Raw genomic sequence first — 23402 nt, forward strand, 5'->3', positions numbered from 1 at the left:
CTCTGGTCATACATGTATCAGATAAGATTTCAATTTGGAAAGACTACTCTTCGAATTCCGTATGCGTGGGGCATGTCTCATTACACGTGTATATCACGATGTCCGATAAATTCCTTTGACAAAACTGTATATTAGCAGGAAATTGATATTATTAATCATTTAACAATCATTTTTATGCACATATACTGCTAATTTCTTTTTAATTTATTAATTTTATTCTTAAATTTCATTTTTTTAGGAATAACTATTATTACATGTACATTAGTAACCAAATTTAGATTTTTGTAAAAACTTTTGCCATGGCCGAGTAGTATGTATTCTTAATTTGTTGTTAATATATGTTTTATACCTATTGGAAAAGTAATAAAAATGTAAGCATAGGTCGAAACTGTTTGGAAGAACGTGAATGGGGATCGCATTTCAGGTACTGAGAATCAGTCGAATATCGAATAGTGATTTGTTAAGTTTGTTAATTTAGTTTACTCCTATTATAATTTGTTTATGTTTCTTATTATTAATTTTACACATGGTTCATTTATTATTAATTTCGTTTTAAATTTGTTATTTTTTAAAAATAAATTTCATTTATAATAATTATTAATTTCTTGTTAAATTTATTAATTATATTGGCATATAGTATACATTATATATACATGTATTATATACATGTATATAATATACATTGATAACCAAATCTAGAGGAATTCCCAAAAACAGGCCATTTTTAACCACAACACATTCTGTTCCTATGATTTTTTCATTACTAGATCGAATTCTGGATGACAGCTACAATGCAAAGATTATGCGAATAGTTGTGGTTAGGTCGTGGAGGGGGCGGAGAGGTCCAGCCATTAGGCCTGCCAGGCCACGCATACGAAAATCGAAGAGTAGTCTCTCAAAATTGAAAGCTCCCCTTATAAATGTATGAGCAGAGCGAGAACCTGTTTTCTCTCTCGTCTCCACAGCGTGTTTACAAAAATAAAGTAAACAAACGCCGCGCCGGAACAGGCTTGCGTTGCCACGGTGCGTGCAAGAATACGGAAAATTCAATAGAGTGTTAGCAATAGTTTTTTGCGAATATCTCGAAAACTAAAACCGAGTGGCGGTAACATGTATACGGAAAAGTTGTTCAGAATGACGACATTCACAACATATTTCAAGCTCATCAAAATCGGCGAGGAGGACCAACTTCTATATAATCACCAAATAAGTAAATAAATAAATTAAGGTAACCCGAGAAAGCCCTCGAATGTAAAAAGTTCAACTTGGTAGACATTTTCTGTTTTCACGAGAAGAGCTGCGATCCGATAAATTACGGGACTGTCTGCGAAAGCACGACAGTACGTCCGGCGAGTAATAATGCCTCGGCATTAGAATTAACCGCACGGTACTGTTAGTTGCAGTTAGTCGCAGGTGCTACGCGCATACTATCGCGGCAGTGACCACTTAATAAAAAGACGACGCTGACGAAGCGACGGGAGCACACGCTTGCTCTCGTAATAGATACATATAATGGTACAGCGCGCAATCGATACCAAAGCCCGGCCCGATAACGGTGTCTCTTCGCGTCGCCGAATTCTTCTTCTCGTTTTCCGCGTCCGAAATAGTTACGAGCTCCTGCGACTGCGTGCTGGCCCAGCGTCGTCTAGCGTCGTCTAGCGTCGTTTAGCAACGTCTACCATAAGCTTCCGAGTATTTTTTGCTGCACGTACTGGTATGAACGCAACGCTGATTCGATATTCCCACACGACAGTCCTCGAATTCTTTCGGAAGAGGTGAACTCGAATTGGAGCAAATATCGATAGAGAGATGCTTCCAGTCATTTTATAGAGTTTCTATAGTGTTATTTATTACGCCGTCGTACCGTCGCATACGTTGACCGCCGACTCGACGACCGCGAACATAAAATAAAACGAGGCAATCTGTTTCACGGAACCGAGGCAGAAAAAGCAACATTAAGATTTATCGCTCGACTGCGGATCTTTATGCGAAATTGTCTGCAACGATTGCAACAAACGGGAGCGGAATAAAAATTTCTTTGGCTCTCTGATAATATTCTATCGTCTTAAGTTTTGCTTACTCCGACGATCCGCAGTCTATTTATTATATATATATATATATATATATATATATATATATATATATATTAATTACTCCTTCGTTATCGCGTATCGGCACATCAATTTGGTACGAAATAATTCCGAAATGTGATTAACGCCTTCAGGGTCGGGTTATACTAGCCGGTCCGGTCCGTGAGGGTCTATAAACGTTGGATACAAAAACAGGGTTCTGTTCTGTAGACAGAATTTGGCTACCCTTTTTTTTTGTGTCTAGCGTTTATAAACCGTCATGGTTCGGATCGACTAGTATAACCAGACCCTGATACGGCGGTCGACGCGTGAAACGCGAAGGTACACACGTTTTTTCTTTCCCCGAAGCGGGCCTGCACGCGTTAAGTTAAACGTCGCGTCGTTCGCGCTAACGAGCGTTCCGCGTCGTGTCAACAAAAGAAGATTATTCTTGAGATTGTAAGTCGGTGGCGAGCGTAGCGGGGCGACACGATAACTGGGCCGGAAAGAGGACGAACCGTAAACTTGATAAATAAACATTAGAGTCGGTGCGCAAACCAGGTCGCAATCGCTGCTGGCAACTCGGCTCGGCGTGCCTCGGAATTCGTAATAATCGCTTATTCCTTCTCGTTTCATTCTCTGCCATGCCCCTTCTTTCTATGATTATATTACACGGACATAAGTTCGGCGTATAACTATCCTCCGCGAAATACCCGTTGCTCATTCCGTGTTTTACATTGTACAATCTTTATTCTGTATTTTGTGTATTCTCCGTTCATGGGAACGAGTTCGAATCGGGAGCACGTGTTACGGCCACCGACGATCTTCCAGCACAACGACGTTCTAGCATCGCTCGACTCGCGAATTAGTCTAATGAGAGAAAAAAACAGCTTACGCAAGCTTGCCATTTATAACCTGACCGTCTCGATCGTTCCGTTCTGCTTGCTGCCGACGCACGCGCGGATATTAAATCCCTGTGTATTGTGTGTCGGGTCATCCTATAAGTCGCGTTGTTTTTCGAGGCTAACTTTAATTGGTAAGCGTGAAATAAACAACGCTTAATCGTTGACGCATTGATCGTCCTTTCATTTGTCGATTTTTTCATTTCGTTCCGAACGCATTGCGAAACTCTGCACCGGTCACAAATCATTTTCCCTTTCACGATTTTCGACACCGTTCGCCCTCGCAGAATTTGTTCGACCGCATAAATGGGTTATTCGCAGGCGCGAACCGGGTTTCGGTCTATGCATTAGAATCAGAACGCGAGCACACGGATTTTTTCGTACCGTTACTCATTATTCGAGAATTTGTTTTGCTCCAAATATCAGGGGAACGTGTGGCCGAACGGTGTACCGCTCGGCGTTCGCGCCAAATCGAACGGAATAAGAAGTATATTTGCATACTCCGTTCATCGAGGTCGATTCGATCGGAGAAGAAAATGGACAATCGAACGGAAAGCAAAGAGAACGAAGCGAACTAGACAAGGTGGTGATCGCGCGTGAGAATCGTTTTAACGAAGTTCGCAACGTTGGGTAATTGTTGGCTCGTCGTTTATACGGTTATACGAGCAGTCGATGTTAGCTCGTCTCGTACGACACATGGGAAAATACCGACCAACGAGAGTTTCGTTAGTCATCGAGGTTTTCTTAACGGAAAGTTTACGATTCCCGTGAATTCGTGTTAACAGAAAACCAGAATTATTCCGTTCCATCGACTTGTTCGCTTTCTTCCTTTGCTTTCTGTTGAACTGTTTTGCCGTTGAAGATCCTGCGTATTTCGTTCGAACTCTTTTAGTGTCGAGATATCGGCCCTCGTGACGTATCACTTTTAACACTAGGTTTACGGAGCCCTAAAAGTGGCCAGTTTGGATTATTTTATGAAAATATCAAGAATATATTCAGCCAGATTTTGAGCAGCATAATATATGTTCCAATGAATAAACGTGTTAAATAAATTTCCTATAAATGCATGTTTACGATCACAATAATTGTAAATTAAGGAATCTAGAACCTGTTATCCTGACGGGTCCCGTAAATCTAGTGTTAGTGTTATTGGTAAGCTTTAAAAGAGCAGGTGTTAAAAGATTTGGCGTTAAAAGAGATTTTGGACGTAACAGATTGATGTCACGCATCCTCCTTCTCGTATATGCAATTACAATATCAGGGTCGCATGGAACAATCTTTTTGTTAGAATACTATGCTTTGTGCATCGCACGAGGAAAACAGCGAGAAGGGGTAGAAAGAGGTAGAGAGGGAGAGAGAGAGAGAGAGAGAGAGAGAAAACTAGAACGACGTTGCGTTGCTACTACCGCTATCGCGTATGCGCGAGGTCATTGCCTCGTAATCGTCGCAGGAGATTTTAAACAGGTGCTCGAGCAGGTAGGCTCGTCGAGCGCGTGTCACTTGCTCGAAATCATTCTTCCCAGCGAGTAGAGCGTATTATACATACATATGTAACTGCATGTATGTATATGCGAAAGAGGACGCGCGCGCTCGCAACGCGTCCCCCCGAATGAGCCGAGTCCGCAAAATCGATAACAGAAACAAAGAAAGATATCTCGAGACCGCGAGTTATTTCTTGTTTCTTGTTTTTTGTTGGCTGTTGGTCTCGACGTACATAAATACTCGATAGGATCTTTAACAACGACAGTTGTAACGAAACGCCCGCAAGCGGCGTTGCCGTTTACTTTCCAGCGGACGATTTTCAAGGTTTTAACGGCGGGATGGAAAGTTTGTTCGAAGCAGAATCGTACCGCGAGCGATCGCGTTCCAGTTGTTCGCGCCGCGGCGTTGGACTTTGAAAATCCGAGGGAAGAAGGGAACGAAGCGGAGAGGTGTATATCGAATCGAGGCAACGCTCGAAAAGCGAAAGTATTCTTATCTTTCGAGGCACGCTCGCGCGTAACGGTCTGTCGAAATTCGTGGCGAGAGCCATCGTTCGTAGAATTGAAATTCTCCGGATAGGTATCTCCCGGATCTCGTATTCCCGGGAGCGATGTCTTTGCTATAATAATTGTCGGCCGTCGAGTGTCGACTGTCTGCTGTCGACCGTCGGGCGTAAAGGTTATCGTCCGCGTCCATGTCCGTGACGAATCGGAATCGGTTGCGACAATGGTTCCGATCGATCTCGAAACGTTTCCTTTCTTCATCAGAGATCAGAGATTGAAAATCGGAAACTGGTCATCGACGAAACGGAGATGCGAAATACAGTATCGCGAGCGAGATCAAGGACTGTTTGCGGTCGGGACCAGTACGTATTTACCGCCTCATCGTCTATGCCCTACGCTACACGTATACTCTATATTTTTTACGTCATGTAACGAGCACGTATATTTACATAGCCGCTGGTTCGCGCAGACAAAGCTATCATTGTGTCGCGCATGCGTCGACGCGACGCGACGCGCGACGTATTGGTATCTCAGCTGAACGCGTTTCGTAAAACCGACTATGGTCGGTAATTGAAATATTTTACACTCGAACAACCAAGGGGGGTCAATGTAACTTGTTTGGCATTTCTTGTAATCATTTTTGTATTTTTCATCCCATCGGTGGCTATTATTTGATGATACCCGTTGTTTATTTTTGAGATTCAAAGTCGAATCAAGGTCATTGATGCATGGATAGATAGAGGCATAAAGTATCCAAGAAGTATCCAAGAACATTGGAGAAATAAAAGTATGCAGTTCGTTCGCGTGACGAGTCATTTGACATGGCTGTGTTCATCGACTCATTCTGTACACTTGGTGAAGCACATTGTAGGATAATATGGGCAATTGCAAGAAGGATAGCAAATGTGGTCGGATAGAAAAAGTAATTTAATAAAGCAGGAAAAAAAAATACAAATGAGTCCGATAAGTCAGGTTTCTCGAGTGAGAATTATTTGTATTTTTTGTGAGAGTTCTCTCTCTCTCTGTCTCTCTCTCTTCGCAGCTCCGCTAGCTTACATACAATTCTCGCACGACCTTTTCGTTCGACTTCTCGCTCTAAAAACTGACTCTTCCAAAACAACTGGAGTTGCTCGTTCACTGCCCTTCTCCGACCCCTGCCAAGCTCGTCCACGAACCTAGCAAGAAAAAACGAGTACCGAGCGCAGGTGTTCACTTCGGCTTTCCCAAAAAACGGGCAACAAGCGCACGTGTACATTTCGGCGTTCGGTGACGCATCGTCCGAACTGCTGTTCCTACAAAATACATAGTTGGAATCGTTTCGATTACCCCGTAAGCGATGACTAGCGGAAAATATTACTGATAAAAAAATTTCAGTGGTTTCGACGAAGATATAATTTGGCGCGGCTGCCCGATCAACATACGAAACTCGAGTTGTCATCTTGAAATCATTGAATTGTAAGATTTCTAACACTAGAAAAACCAAGGGAGGTCAAAATGACTTGTTTGGCATTTGTTGTAATCATTACTCATTTTCAGTACATTTTGTTTTCTAAAATATGTAAATAATTCATTCTGTAAAGCACATTTTCTTCTTTTTGTCTTTTTGTTATGAAATTTGATATCGTATTTCTACATACACCGAGATGAGTCATTAAGGTTGTGATTTTTTCATTCTTTTCTTAATTTCTTCATATTGTTGCATGGCCATAACAACATCTTCGCTTGTATATATTGATTTGCTTCAGTTTTCGATGCTCTTGCATCGCTGAAAGTATTTCGCATTTCGTCAGAAAGAAGCACTGACAGAGGAAACGTTATTTTGTGCCATAATACTTTCAGAAAATCGGAATTCTATTTTTTATCGTGACCTGCAGAAATATTTTAGCCCATAAAATTACGTAGAAACCATGGGAAAACTTTCACGAAGCAGTAAATTACTGGAAGAAATGAATAAAACCAAGTCATACTGACCCCTCCGGTACAAGTATGTATACGTCAGTCAGTTGTTATAGTGTTAATATTTGGGTCGATTCGCAGACTGCGCCGATTCCCGAATTCCGAACGATATTTTACTTTAGACCCGAACCTTCATCGCGTGTAACTCTCTCCCTTCTCTCGTGTTTCGCAACGAGTCTGAAATTCTATTGACCGGCTAACTTTGATCGACCTTACCGCTTATCGTCGCTCCTTTCGCTTTTCTCGCAGTTTTGCAGTTAGGCAGTTTCCCGTTCTCGCGTTTCCATCCCCGAGGTTGGTACCTTAGAAAAGTTGTTCAGAATGGTGAACTCGGTAACATATTTCAAGGCCATCAAAATCAGTGACGAGGACCAATTTCTATATAATGATCCTCGATTATTTTTAGCTTCGCAATTCATTGCCATTGCTGTCGAAAAGTTTACCAAGAATTCGTTTCAAGATTTCCGGTTCTGTTTCAATTCCGATCGATTACAGTTTCATTTAGGGTCTAGACTCCTACATTAATCCGAAGTACAACAAAAAGTGAGAGATACCGAAAAGTTAAAGAAACACATCATACTTTTCAATAGGACGCGGCATGGTCCGGCTTTTTTTTCTAGCACCGCTACCTTCGGAGAGAATACATAACTCTTAGAAATTCGTCGCGGTTTACGTGTTCGGCTCGGTGAAACGAAATCGAGGAGTCGGGGAATCGATGAGTCGGCTAGCTTATTTCGGCTAGTGGAACGATCGAGGATATTATGGCGCTCGTTCGATCGCTTTCGCGACCGAGATCGATCGTTTCGGCACACGCGCTACTCACGCTTCGTTTATTGTTGACTCGACCGCACGGAAGTCGATTTCAGAGATTTTATTCGTTGACCGTGCGGACGGGTCCGATAGGCCGTGCGTAGAATGCGTATATGTATACCGGTCATACCTTGATCCGGGATACAGGTACAGTTATTCCGTAGAGCGCGTGCAACTTTGGACCGATGACGTCACTCGTCGTTGCGTCAGTCGGCCATCGTCGCGTCGCTCGTCGAGTTTGCCGCCAATCGGCAACCGTCGTTATTTGTCTCCGTCAAGACTCGACGATACCGATCAAGGTTTACGTTTACTGGATGTTTTTTCTCTCGGGTATTGTTTTCGCGGACGTTATGCTCGAACAGTCTACATTACGCTTTTTTGATCCACGCTCGTCGTTACGGCAGTGTCGCCAGATGAGGGGAATTGAGGGGAAAACATTACCCCCTCTCTGCCAGTACCGGAGTATGCACGACAGGGACGGAACGTGTCACGTGAACGGACCGCGGCGGGAGCGTGGGGAATAGCGCGGTAGAAAGGGAAATTAGAATGGGGGAACAAGTCTTGATCTGGCAACACTGCGTTTCGGTGGAATAATTTGCTCGCGTAGTTGCGCGGTTTAGCCGATTTTCGCAATACCAGCTATTTCGCCACAATTTCGCTATTTTTAAATAGCTTCGTTCCATCGGCGAAATGAAAAGTTAGGTTGAAACAGTACAATAAACGGTAAAAGGCAACGAGAATAACGAAATTCCACTTATGGATCGATGGTATAGCAATTTCTGGCAGGTACTGTGCAAGAGCGGTTAAAATGAATCTGTAGCGAGACGATTAAAATTGATAAGTGTGTGCGGGGACCCGAAATGTCGGGTCGGGTCGGGAAGACGAAATTTTTCCGGGATCGGGACGGGTCATAGTGCGGACAAGCGGGGCATATCTCATTTCACGCGTATATCACGATGTACGATAAATTCCTTTGGCAATACTGCATATTAGGAGGACATTGGTATTATTAATCATTTAACCATCATCTTTATGCACATATATTGTTAATTTTTTTTTAAATTTATTAATTTTATTGTTAAATTTCATTTTTTTTTGTGAATAACTATTATTACATGTACATTAGTAACCAAAATTTAGATTTTGGTAAAAATTACCTATATATATACATTGATAACCAGATTTAGAGAAAAGTCGGGATTCCCGAAGGGTCGCGATTTCCAAAAACTCCAAGAATCCACTAACCATTTGTATTCGTTTTCATGAATACATTCATGGTTTCGGAGTGTCGTATAAAAACGTGTGTGACTGTGTATTTACATAAATATTTTGTACGCTACTATACAGCACTGCAGAGCAGTTCGAGAAACGGTAGCGGAATTTTCAAAATCTCGACTTTTTCGGGAAACCCGCTTAGTAAATATATTATTCAGTAAATAAAATGTTTAATAAATTATGAATAGTAATTTTTAATCGACAATGGTAATTTACAGCTTAAAGATAAACCTTTCATTAAAAAAAAAAAAATTGGAAGGAAAATATTAAAAAGAATCGTCAGGGCATCTCAAAGAAGAAAAGCACTTTTTTCCATGAGAAATACTATCTTCAAAACTTCCAACTTTAACCGTTTATTACAGTAATAGTATTTATCAAATTTGATTAATTTGTTCGTTTTCAAGGTTGATGGATATTTAGAAAGCAATAAGCATTCAACATAAGGCAATATGAGACAGTTGATTTTTTGGCTAAATTTCGCGTTTTAGACTAGTGTACGCACGCGTTCCCCGACCGGTAGACGTCACGCGTTCAGGTTCGGACACGTTCCCGCGTGGGCACGTCGAGTTCTCCCCCTATTTTCATAAACGCGTGTCATCTAGTCGGACTCGCTCGTGTTCGATCGAGTTCGTCCGAGCAACGAACGGGTTAGTCGATCGTTCAGTCACTCGGTTAGACGGTCACCGAGCTGCGATCGTGCGCAACAAGTTACCGTTGGATATTACCTTCGGTTTCGATTCCGAATCCTGATTTCGTCGCTTCGATTGATCCTGAAATTCCATGGTGCGGTTTATTCGACCGATCCCGCGTGTTACAGCACAGTTACGGAACGGCTCTCTCTCTCTCTCTCTCTCTCTCTCTCCGAGTGAATTTTCTCCGTAATCTGTCCAAGCAGCGTCGCGATTGTGAACACGAGACCGTACAAAAATAAAGAATATTTTATTCGAACGTTGATCCCTGTGTGCGCGCGCGCGTGTGAATCGATCGATCGAACGAGGATAAATTCGTAGCCGTTTATACGTTCTTCGATTCGTATTGTCTTATTTTCATATTTTCGTATTATCGGCAAGGACGAATGAGGAAGGCAGTTTCCACAAAAATTAACAAATCATTAGAGCGAAACAGTTACAGCAAGTCACGATAATGTATCGCGCGCGTTCGACGACGTATGAAATAAGTGTCGTTTATCGATATTCTTCCCCGAAGAGGAAGTTTTCGTTGGTCGGGCCGTTATCGATGTAAATTCCTCGGACGAGGAAACCGCGACGAAAAGGAGTAATAGTTCGAGCCTTTTTTAAAAGCTTTCCAGTGGTCGACGACACGCCTCCGTTGCTCGTTACCGCGAATCGGTGAGTGCGATCTGTTTGGAAATTTTCTACGATTTCTGTTTGGATATAGGCCACGCGCCCGCCCGATCTTATCCGGTCTCATTAAGTTTTTCTAATTACTAGACTGCGGATCTCGACGTAGAATGTAAAATTCGACAGAATTTAGTAGAATTTTGATTTATTTCAGATCTACAAAGGCTGCTACCACTGAAAATAAGATTTTATATTTTATTCTACTTTCTTAAAATTCGTCCACAAAATTTGCAAATTGCACAAACATCCGCAGTCCACTAATTACGTACATGGTCTATCGGAGAGTTTTTGAATACAATTCTAGCCGAGGAAAATTATCTTTCTTATTGTCTTTTGAGAGAGTATTTGCTTGATTTGTGATTTTTAATCCCCGCATCGAAACTCAACATTTTCGATTATGTTCGATCGTAACGGGGTCGATCGAATAAAACGCAAACGCTCGAATCTCGACTTTTCGGTTTACGTTTTGATTAAGTATTCATTACATTTTGTCGCGCACTATGGCACGTCGTCGCGATTAAAGTCTAACGAGAATCTAATTTTTTGCGAGAGATAAATATTGAATTTTTGACATTTTCCTCGGTTAGAATTGCATTGTAGAGCAACGCTTGCCGTACGATACAGCGACAGCCGTTTGTACGCCTTCGGTGACGTAATTTGTCGCGAGTGCGAAGGCCGCGTCGATGTAGCAGGATTTAATACAGAGTCAAGGATAATAATTAGTTATTTGTACGCGTTGATTCTCCTAGGGGAAATCGCTGCGTCGCGGCGCGGCGCGACGTTACCGTTTTTTCGAGCCGTGAACGGTCGCCCGTTATTATTACGGGGACGGATACTCCGCGATATATCTCTCTGGATCGTTTGCAAAGTTTAATCGTTGCGATTCGTGTAAAGTAGTACCGATCGGTGTTTGTCGACGCGTCGCGTAACGGAACGGACCTTGACGCTCGCCGGCCCGAGGACACGAAGAAACAAGTAGCTTTACACCGTACAGCGTATAGCCTCCTATTTATGTTAACGGCTAGCGGTGGTTGTAGGCGTGACTCGATGCGAGCGATCGCGTCATTTGTCTTATTTGTAAAATCGACATCGATCGAGACAATGGATCCTCTTGTTAGATCGTACAGTTCGTTTTTTCTACTTTGCGGGAAAGTTCCTGTGGACGCGGTCGCGATAGGACATTGGATACTGGAATAATCGAGAAAAGAAAACGCATCTTTTATGCACCGAAGAAAAATTTCATCGGTTCACGCCTTTTTAATAATTTTGTTGTTGTTTTTTTTTTTAACCTTTCGATTACGCGAACCGTACAAAAGAAATAAAGCGTCGCATCGTTTTGTCCTTTGTCGTAGATAGATGACGCGGAATCGTGAAATCATGCTACCGAGAAAAAATTGGTTCGAATAAAAGAATCTGGTGGCGTGTGGTCGCGTGTCGGTTCCCCTCGTATCGGGTTGGATCGGGACGAGTGGTTACGATCGATGGTGAACATAGGGCACGACAACGCAACGACGAGTCGGCCGACTCGAGAAATAACCTACGGAGGGTCGCCGCAGCCGTTATCGATGTACGATTCGGAACTGTTCAAGACCGTGTGGACCAAGATAGGGCAGATGTGCAGCTACGTTACCTGCGCCAACTCTTATCTTTCAGGTCAGTTCGAGGAACAAGCGGTTCCGGTGTCGAGACCGCGTATCGGGCTCGATCGACGATCGCCGCTTCCGATCGTGGCCAATTGTTACCCGGAATTGCAATCGCAACCTCCATCGCAATCGCAATCGCAATCGGTCGTCGCACCGCGAGTCGACGAGCCGACGAGCCGACGGTTGTCGTAACCCGCATCGATAAAAACGGAACTCGCGGTACCGTTAACCTCCTTCGTTCGTTTCGGAAGTTTACATTTCCATCTCGATAGATTTGGTTTATCTGATCAGTTTTTTTTTTTAACTAATTCGTCATCGCGTAATTTGTAATCACGCTGGAATAAACGTGGAAACAGGACCCTCTAGTCTCGTAAGATTCGTGTACACTAGATTGCCGGAGCGAGTCAATTTGACTCATTCACGATTTTGTTGCTATATACAGTGAATTCTCGGTATATTAACCACACGGGTCTTGTCAGCGTTGTGTATCGTCCAGGAGACATACCCGAGCTGTGTTATGTTTACACTCCTCGGTATCCGAGGCCTCTCGAGCTTCCAGGCTCTTCGCGGGGCATAATTCCGCGAGGTTTATCATCCAGACCTTGGCAACATACATAGAGAAATCACTGTATATAGAAAAACTTAATTTTTTTTAAACACATTTTTTTAATAGAATTATGAAGGTAGGTACCTGATCACCATTACCATACAATACCACCAGCTGACCAGATACCTTCTTTTTCATCCGGCAATCTAGTGTTAAAACGCAGGGGGGGGGTAGGTCTACGAATTCGCCATTGCTAAAATTATATGCGAATACAAAGCGTCGTTCCAGTAGTCGCGAGGAAATAGGTCGAAAGCATAGAATTAACAATCTGTGCTCAAGCTTCGTTTTCCAGAAACTCTAATCTAAAAAAATTGGTCGGGCGTTTCTGCGTTAGCATACGAAGTAGAAACGATGAGTCTAGATCAGACGCGTTAGCCGTTCCTCGTTCGACAGCGCGCGCGGCTCGAGAACCTTCAAACGAGTCTGTTTTGTAAACTGAGCGACGCGTAAAAAAAATTCTCGCATATTTTCAGTCTATCTTTTCGACGTAGCACCGTCTACTCTTCGATCGCACAGTAAATACCAGTGCGCCCAATACTTGTCGCGATGCAGCAAAGCCGAAGCGAGCCGACAGCGCGCGTTCGCGACAGAATACGTAGCTGGAAACGAAACGTTGCCTACTCGCTTAGACGGATGTACTTTCACTTTCCATCAGCCATTCGAAGCCATCCATCGCGTGCTAATCTTTTCGAACGCGTGCGTTTGTCGCGCACGCGCGTCTCCCGCGCACCGTGTTTTCCGACAATATTATGTAGTCAGGCTCCGCCGCGTTTCCGTTCCCATCGCTATTCCGTCAGCATGGGAATCGCGGTTTCGCTGGCAATTATTCAACGTTCCGAGATAGAGGACTTTAGGCGAGAGGAAAAAAAAAGATTCCTAATTAGGGCGCGTTTTTCTCCATGTCGTTTTCGGCACAGCCGTTCCCTACAAAACATTTTCCTTCTGCCTGGCAGCGTGCCCTAGCTCTCCAGGAAAGGAAGCGGTGCAGTCGCAGTTGAAGGACGAGCAGAAGGAGAAGGAGAAGGAGAAGGAGGTGGGGGTGGAGAAAGAGACCCGACCCCGGAGAAACGAAATTCGGAACGAGGTCGGGTCGCCGACGAAATCCTCGCGATTCCATCGAACTCGAACACGTCTATGGAAAAAAATGTAACGAGAGAGCAAGATAGCGTAATCGTGTCCAAGGTTACGCGTTCTAAAACAAGGGATAGGCGTTCAATTCGCGTTCGAAAGCGATGAATCTTTTCTCGAAATACGCGTGTACGATCGCCCACTCGCGAACGCTTCGATTTCGCGAAGAGAAAGTAAATATTTAGAAGATATTTCGCGCGAATCGAACAGAGGAATTCGTGGCTGGAAAATTTGAAGTAAATCTGTATTTTAGCGAGAATTTGTTCGCTGGCGCTCGTCGATTTCGCTGGAATCGTTCGGCCTCCTTATTACCACAGATCACATACTCGTTAAACTTGGTTATGGTCGGAAAATACCATCTAATGTGGTCATACTTTGAAATATGACGTAATTGCATCGGAGAAAACCGATGGTGGTACCTATAGTTTTGACGGTTGTCGCTGGCAAAATGGTTAATGATTTTTATCTAAATTTGACTGTCTCCACAAAATCAAATTTCTCGAAAACCAAATACGGATTCGGATTTTCGGTCGTTTAACGCTCGCTTGCCGGTTATCGGAATTGAAAGGAAAAGTGAATTAGTATCGGGCAGTGTTATTAAATCGACGGTTCTCTCGTACGTGCGAGCTTTCAAAAGCAATTTTCGATTTCATTGCTGGATCGATGCTCTGTCATCCATCGATCGTTGCGCGATTCGTTTCCCGTTCATTCGCATGTCGCTCGTTCGAATATTTGTATATTCGTATATTGCAGCGAATCGGTGTTTGCGCGGCTCGCGAGCCTACGATACCGGAAATCCGAAACAAAGAGATGCGAACAGGCAACAATGATTCCCCCCTCCCCCTCGTCTTTCTTCTCCTCCTCTTGCTCTCGCCGTACCTCGCCTATTACAGTAGAGTACAGACACGTTTGCGATTGCGTTTGCGTTTGCGTTTGCGGCGGCATGCACGAACGTGAACGCGAGCCCACCTGCACTCTGTTTGCCTCTTTGTCTCCTCGGTGACTCCGGATCTGCCAGCCTCTCGAATCTGGGCTGTTGCCGTGGCAACACAGGTACGAAATATAGGAGGACTATCCTCGCAGAGATAGGGAATACGATGGATTTGATCGACGCGCGTCGACTCCACAGAGTTGGAGCGTCCACTCCGAAACCCAAAACCGCTTTCGGCGTTCGATCGGATCGCGTCGAGCGTAACGGGAACGCTTGAAAATATTTTTCACGGCAAATTTTGGTATCGCGTGACGCGGCAATGCATACTTTCTTCGCAGTAGTTGTTAGTGCCTGAACTACCGGCTATTCTGCATTGTTTTGTAAAAATAGCGGGAATCTATCTATCGAAATTTTTAGCTATTCCTGTTTATACCCAAAGAAATAAATTTGTTGAATAATTTCTCATGGATACATCTTTACAATCTCGGTAATTGGAAATTAAAAATATTAGGATCCGTCAGTTTGACGCGTTCCGTAAACCTAGTGTCAATACCCCTTAACAACTTACAGATTATCGATGTTCGATCAATTAATACGTTTCAACGAGAAACGTTTCGATCGAAAAGTCTGCTTTGCGGTTAAATTGAACCGAACGGCTCGCGAGGATCGACGGAATGACCAAACGACCGGTTGCTAGTTCACGTCCCGCTTGAAAAGAAAATCGTTACTCGACCATAATTTTATATCGACCATAATTCGTTACCTGTCGTCTTGTACGCGACGTGCGTGCGATCGGGCATTGTCTCAATTCGAGGTTTGGAAGTTTCTTAGCTAAGGAATGGAGTAAAGTAGAAGGGTAAGGTGGAGGGACCGAACAAGAACCATCGAGCCAGAAATCAACAATGAACGACGAAAGACGAAAGACGAGGGACGAGCGTCGCGTCGCGCTGCGTCGTGTCGCGGTGGCAAACGAGCCAGCGGGCGAGCAGCTGACGCGGCGAAATCAATATTCCCACGTGTCGAGGTAGAAGACGGTATGGATAGAGGGCAATGTGAGCGCGCCTCGAGCTTCGAGCTTCGAGAAACGAGCCACGAGCCGCGCGCCATCGCATTACTGCCCGCAAACGACCAGCCAAGTATTTCACGAGCGTTCGAGACGCTCAAACGTCTCGCGTCAAAGAGAAAGCTCCGCTTGCTTGTTCGCGTTCGGTCGTGTCTTCTCTCGCGCGATCATCCTTTCCCGAGGCTGTTTCGCCTCCTTCTCCTACTTCCTCTTCGTCTTTCGTTCCCGTTCGCGTTCCTTCGCCTCGAAAACCGAATGTTGTGGACATCGACGTTCGAAGGCGCAATTACACGAACCTCGAGCGTTCATCGAAGGATCGCCGGCCACTCGATCGGCCGATGGCCAACTATCGTGGCTGGCGACGCGATTAATCACAAAAGTATCGAGACAATTAACCTCTTAAGCACTGTACGCCACTATAGTAGCTTCCGTGGAAAGCATTCAGTTTGAACGGTAACGCCACTATAACGGCTTTTGTGCCGTCCGCGGCCAGGCGCGCCGTCCCTGGGAGATAGAGTTGCGGACGAGCACGCCGTGCTTAACACGTTAAGTGCCAAATATCATTCCCAGAGATTCTTACAAAAATCAGAGTAGTTTAATCAATGAAAGCGAAACTAGACATTTTCAATGTATTATAGGGGATGCTGCTTTAACCCTTTTGAATTCTAAAGATCTTAATAAAATTCGGTTTATCTGGATATGTCACAATAAGAATGAACGTCTAAACCTAGTCAAAAATCACTGTCAGTCATATGCGTGACTGGCATGACAGTTAACGTGTTAAGAGGTTAAAGTAAACCTTGTATTTAACTCCTTCCCCTATAATATCGAGTCGGACTCGTGATCAAGATTTCACAGAAAATCTATCAAGTATTCGACTCGTCCGTCGATGCCAGCGTTAACGCGTGCGTACGCTTAGCACCATCCAGGCAAAGCTCGAGACTCGCGCAGAAAAATTCAATTATCGGGACATTCGATTGGTAATGCGATCAGTCTTGTTGCGCGCCACTCCCGTGACGTCAGTTTCTCGACGAATGCTTATCGCTCGCTTGCACCGTGCCGACCAACTTTGTTCATCGATGATTCATCGCTCTGAAATGATGATCTCGCCTCGTATGTTTCACGCGCCCGCGTCAGAAAATGATCGTTCGAAGGTGCGCGCGTATCGCGTTACGCAAATCCCGCAAATGATGCGAACCACGCTAATCACGCGAATTACGCGAGCACGAATACGAATACGGTCTACGTTGTTCGTCGAGTGGACGTTTTTCGAGGGAAAACTCCAGTAAAAATTCTAATTTTAATAAAATTTTAATTTTTTTCAAGGGAATAACCAGTAAAAGATATCGATATATAATTTGGACTCTTCCGTAAGCTTTTACAAAAGAATATAAAATATTCGACCGCTTAATCGGATCGTTGCACGGCCATTCCAAGGTTGACGGGACTATAAGGGGTAGCGTACCGGACGAAGATGAACCTCAACCTGAACCAAGGGGACAGCGAAGATCGTGCCACCGACGCGTATGTCAACAAATTTAGGTCGGACACTTGTAATTGGTGCACCGTGCGTTATTACGCGTTCACGGGCGTTTTCCCGCTTGCTTGCAATTCGACGGACGACGACGGTTTTCGAAGGTGGTATACGTGGTTCTCACGACCAGAGAGGAGCCGGAAGACCTTCAAGTTTCGAGCGTCGCGAGCGGCGCGTGACCGAGAAGCCGAGAGAACGATTCGCTCTAGAGTCTAGAGGACGCTCCTTTCGCGGCTGCGGTATCCGTGGCATTGGCGGTGCCGGAGCAAACAGAACAAGCGGGCGAGGGTGGACGCGGATGCGGACACGGAATACGGACACGGGCGCGAACGCGCACGCGGATGCGGATGCGGATGAGGTGCGCGCGGTACCGTTTGCAAGGCGGTCGGTGTGCCGCGAGCCACGACGCTTGTTTTCTTGTTTGCGTGCTCGCGGGGTGGGACGCGCAGTGCCGCGTGTTACATGCGAATCTAACCGAGAAACATTATTTTCATTTCTACATATTTATCATTATTTTTTAGCTGTTTTCGTCCGTAAGCAAGCAATCGGATGCGAGGAGGTCGGTTACTATTCGATGATTGCTCTTTCAAATCTCACAATATTTTTTAACCATTGCCTTCTGTCATCTCTTCTTTTTGCATCTGTTTCGATCGAATTGAATCAAATTTTATTGGCAATAAATTCGCTGGACCGTTGATTCGCTTGTTCGTAAATTGACGATAAATTGATCGATGTTACTTCAGAAATGAACGAGTCCGAGAAACTCGAGTAAAAGTGAACGCGGTGCACAAATATTTGTTTTGTATTATTGCACGCAAAGAATCGCACTTGAAACGAACGCGCGGCGGCTCGTGTTCGCTGCGAGAGACGCTTCGCGGCGGGCGAGGCGGGTGCGAGGGGCGGAGAGGAGCGAGAGAGCGCGCAGGCGGACGGCCGCGATCAGGTGACAAGTTAGAGTCGCGCTGTTTCGGTCCCTCCCCTTTCCTCGGTCTCTCCTATTCCTCGGTGAGACTCCCCTCGAGTTCGAAGCGATCTCGCCGCGCTGCTCCACGCCGCGCCGCTCCGCGCCGCTGCACGCCGTTGCACGCCGCTCCACGCCGCTCCACGCCGCTCCATACCGCTCCATACCGCTCTCCGCGCATCGGCGATCAGCACACGGTGAGAACAGGCCGGAGAAAGAGAGACCATCGGGAGTGAGTCGCCGGTTCGCGCTCGTGCGACGCGTTTCGAACCGGGAACCGAAAATCGAAAACCGAAAACCGTGGAGAGCGGCGGCTGCTCTCTCTTTCTCTCTCTCTCTCTCTCTCTCTCTCTCTCTCTCTCTCTCTCTCTCTCTCGATTGCGATCGTCGCGGTGACCAGGTTCCTCTGTGCGCGGATACCTCGTCGACGTCGATCGACCAACCACCATCGACGGCAACGAGGCCGACGACGATCGTTCAAGTTGAAACGGAATCAAAGTGTGGACACAGCCGCGTCGTTCTCGCGATCCTCTCTGCAACGCGGCCTAGGCTCGCGCTTCTCTCGAGGCCCGCTAAAATTGGACACGCCGCACCGAACACGCGATATTCTCAGCTGACCGAATCGAAATACGCGTCGAACGATGCGCAGTCGTGTGAAAACCTCCCGTCGACTATAACGAGCAGCAAGGTACATTTTTCGTTACGAGTGCGCGATCGATTCGCGATCGAGCTGAACGAAAGCGGCTCGTCCGGGTCCGTCTCGGTTCGCCTTCGTCGGAATCGGTTTCGCTCGAATCCGTGACAGCTATTTCCAACCTCGAACGTTCCTTTACGTAACGATGCACCCGCTGCCACGAAATCGACGCTGCGACCGACATCCGCTGTTCGAGCTTTTTTTCGAAACCCTGCCGGCGATCCTCTTCCACCGAAATGTTCTTCGCGCGAACGCATCGACTATCGAAACGATAGCCGTCGATTTCGCTTCGATCGCGAGATCGTATACCGCCAAGCTTGTTCCGCGCGTCTCGATCGCAATCCCTCCGTGCTACGAGCTACGAGCTACGAGCTTGCATCGAGACAGCGTCTGCGTCTGTTTATCCCATTGACCGTGAAATCACCACCTCCAAAGATCCCGGGTAGTTCGAGTACCTAATTGAATCGACGATGCTGAAACAGTGGAGCTAACGTTGATCGAAATGAGCGTAATTCCTAAATCCTAACAAAAATCGGTTGAACCGCTTGCTCCACAATATCGAGCCAGGCTGGTGAGGAAGATTTCAAAGAAAATCTACGAATTATGTTATCACAATGATCGTTTTATACGTGTTTTTTCAGGCAAAACTACGGGAGCATATTCTACAAGTATAAATAAGAGAAAATGTTATTTGAAGTTCGGTTAGAAACACTTCGTTACAAAGTTATAAACAAATGAAATGGAATTTGGTAACGGCGGATTACTAGACGGATACCAGCGTATTCCTCATTTGAAAACACTCTTGGTATTTTTACCACGATTCCTTGATCTAACAGGTGTTGCGGTAAAAGTGACACTGATGTGGAATCACTCCAAGATAGTAAGCATGATAACTATCGACGAACAAGATAAGCGCGTTCGATTTTCCATACTATGCGAAGTAAAGTCCACCAAATTCAATTTCATTTCTTTAGAACTTTGTAATAAAGCGTTTCTAACCGAACATCAAATAACATTTTGCTCTTATTTGTACTTGTACAATATGCTCCCGTAGTTTTAGACAACCTGTTTATTCCGGCCCCGGTCCGGCGAGTGTGTAAGCGCTAGGCACAAAAACAGAGTAACCAAATTTCTGTCGACAAAACGGCCGCGTATTTGATTGCTCTGTTTTTATATCCAGCGCTTACACATTCACCGGACCGGGACCGGGATGTATAAACCGACCCTTATTCGTTTTTGTTGAAATATAGAACTACAATCGCGACGTCAAGTCTCTTAGAGGATTATACAGTGAATTCTCGTTACGAGTCAGTGCCAACCTTACGATTTGGAGTCAAAGAAACTACCCACACCACCGCGGTGATCATACGTGTAACATTGAATCGGAGAAAGACATTTTCTCAGTCTTCTTGTCACTATCGCCTAGTAGTCATAGGCTTATGACTTATAGACGGATGTGACTCTTAGATTTCCAGCGTGCCCTGTGTATTTCAAACGCGACGCTCGGCGACAACCTCAGATTTCATCTAAGAGTCAGTCACCAGAACGGCGCAACTGACTCGTAACGAGAATTCACTGTAAAAAACAAAAAAGTTGTAATCGTTGTCGATGTTAGGAAAATCGTGGCGTGTGGGATAGAATGAACGCGTCGAACAATCGTGCGAGACGCGCGTGAAACGCTAAACCCACCTCCAAAAATAGTACTCTCTATAAGGTACTCTCTTAGTCGAACGGAAACAGTGATTTCGTAGGTCGCAAGCAAGTCGAACCGAAGGTGAAGAAACCGCGAGCGAAGCAGCATGGAAATTGGACGATTTGTTGGCGGCGTTTGCCGGGACTCGGAAGAACCGTAATAAAGCAACCGTTAGTAGGTGAAAGAGCACGAGGCCGGGGCACAGCGGCCCGAGTCGAGTCGAGTCCAAGCAAGTCCGAGCGGGCAAGCTAGCGCCACTGACTCGAACTCGAACTCGAACTCGAACTCGAATTCGAACTCGGAGAATCCGCGTGACACAGATACGGAACGCGCGCTCCTAAAGATTAGCCGTCGACCGTTCGCGCCGCGAGGCGTATATTTTTGAAACGTTCGAAATACCTTATACCGTTTGCCTTGTTTTTCGCTTCTTTCCGAACACAAACGAACAGGGGGAATTCACCTAACGCCGGACGCAATCAAGACGATAGGACGAACACACAGCCTGTTAACACATTGTTTGTGGGACATTTCGCGCGCGGCCTTGACCCTGGCACGGGCAATATTTCAGCCGCCGCGTAAGAAATTAGACACTTTTCGAAATCGCTACAACTTTAAGATAACACTATAAATAACAAAAGTAGTATGTCTGTATAATAAGTATGTGTATTGTGTGGAACTGTCACAAAGACGGTTGTAACATAATCCGTCGTTAAAAACCCCGACTTCCACCAGCAGACAATGAAAAACGGATAAAAAGACGGATGTATCCGTGTCCCGACAACAATGTGTTAATGCTGCTGAAAAAGAAAAAATGCGCGGGTAATTTGCTTACGGAGCAACGGTAAAGATTGAATATGATTCTCGACTCGCCAAGAATGGGATCACGAAGCTGCGCGCACACACTCGCGTGTTCGAATAATTAGATATATCTCTGGTGGGCGAGCGAAAGAGTATGAGTCAGAGCGATCGGTGGCGGGGAAAAGCACGTTCAAAGGACAATAGATCGGGCGTTATCTTTTGTACACGAAACGACGAATCGGATGTATTATTTTCTGAAAAATTTGTCCCGTATTTTTCTTTTCTCCGCCCAGCGGAGGACACGCGTTTGCAATAAACGCGCCCTATCGGAAAACTATACGGCGTTAAGCGCTGTTATTCGTTCTTCTAAAATCGTGATGCCAAGTTTGACGAATACACACTTTTTCCGATTATTCGGTTTCTTTGATAGACACGCGTATCTCCTTTGGTGGTAGTCCGAGCGAGTTTTTCGCAAGATCCTTTGATCGCGATCACCGGACTATGAAAGGAGAAGGAAATGGGAGAGCGTGTTCGCCAGCGAAAAATGCCGTTCAGTTTAAACGCGCGTTTCGAACTCGTCCTACTTTTCGGAGTAATATTCCTGCTCATTCCTTCTCGCCTTGTTTACCTATTTTCAGAAATACTCAACGATCGTTGGTCCACGACAGCATTCTTTTCTCCGAGAAACGGGGAATCGATGCGACGCACTCCGACTGGTTCCGAATTGTAGCACGGCGCGATATTCTCACAATTTAGCCGGACAAAGTGATCGTATTCACCGCGATTCGCGTTGCACAGTTATGTTATCCGCAGATTTGTAAAATCCTAAGTACACATATGTATTCACGTATCTATATGTAACTATACGCGTTGTCACGCATGCATCGTGTTTGCTCTATTTTTGGCCCCGTGGAAACATTTTAGTCGGGCACAATGAAATTTTTTTTTTTGCGTGTTGCTACACAAATTTATATGTACAATTGCTTAATACGCGGCGATGGAATTATTTGAAGATTCAAATAGACGTTTCTCGGGGCGGGAGCCTAATTTGGACATACGCCTCTGTCAAACCAGCATGTATCTTGAGAAAACGGAATACTGTGCAACACGAATCGTAAATTAGATCAAACCGGGGCACTGGTATACATTCAGCTACTCTTCCCTATCTAAGTACTCGGGTTGCAAAAATATCGCACCGTGCGTGCGTAGAAAAAGAACGCGAGCGGCGGTGTCGGCGGTTGAATATCGACCGGCGAACGACTCGTAGAATCGCAATTGCGCTCTTTGAAGTAAAAAGGAGCGCCGTTACACCTACAGCTACCCAGAGCTATCCAGCTATCTACCTTTCGACCGGCGGGGATATTTCGAGCTCGCAACCGTGTCGTCCGTTCGCGTCGAGAAAGTGGATCGCGGTGATTTTCGTCGGCCGTATTGTTTGTATAATTGTGCAGCTCGTCGGCGACGAAACTGACGTGGACGTTGCCGCGCGCGGTTCACGGCGTTGAAACGGAATCGCCGCGCCGGCCAGTGTCGAAAAACTCGAAACCCACCTCTCACGAAATCGTATGGCCGTCCCCGTGTCTCGGCTTTGTAGGTGAATGTACCGTTTGTTCGATTGCGACGCGACGTGGCACACGCTCGCGCGGATACTCGCGTGGATACTCGGCGTGTATATAGTGTACAGCGTGGACGAGGACACGCGCGTCCTACGCCGCCGGAGAAAATCAATAACACGAACGGGAGCCGAGTGTTCGAATTTTTTTTTTTTATTATCGTGCTCGTTATTTTCGCGCACGCATCGTCTCGATTGCATATTAATTAGCGGGAAATGATCCTTCGCGACACCGTTTCGACCGATTCGATGGTGATACGGATACATAATATCGGCCGTTGTTCTCCGGGAAAAGTATGTAGGACAAGTTAAAAGCGGTCTCATCGCGCGAGATGGATTTTCTAGCGAAAGAAATCGACTGGGAACTGGTCGATCGGCAC

General features: G+C 45.4%; 1 protein-coding gene across 11 annotated transcripts in view; it reads left to right on the forward strand.

Annotated features, from left to right (window-relative positions):
* The window catches only part of Trc (Serine/threonine-protein kinase tricornered), a 52905-nt gene that overhangs the window by 14996 nt on the left and 14507 nt on the right, over positions 1-23402 (forward strand). The window contains exons 1-2 of one of the 11 annotated variants that reach the window (XM_076790126.1): positions 9676-10346; positions 11711-12011. The exons of 5 other annotated variants lie outside the window; for them this stretch is intronic. In XM_076790126.1, the coding sequence (XP_076646241.1) occupies positions 11840-12011 (172 nt within the window). In that variant the 5' untranslated portion in view covers positions 9676-10346; positions 11711-11839. Of the gene's footprint in view, positions 1-2831; positions 3106-9675; positions 10347-11710; positions 12012-18177; positions 18423-18578; positions 18914-23402 lie in introns of those variants that run through there. 5 more of the 11 variants (XM_076790127.1, XM_076790125.1, XM_076790136.1 and 2 more) reach the window with 5 other exon arrangements.

Source organism: Halictus rubicundus, chromosome 7, assembly GCF_050948215.1.
Source record: "Halictus rubicundus isolate RS-2024b chromosome 7, iyHalRubi1_principal, whole genome shotgun sequence".
Classification (NCBI taxonomy): Eukaryota; Metazoa; Arthropoda; class Insecta; order Hymenoptera; family Halictidae; genus Halictus; species Halictus rubicundus.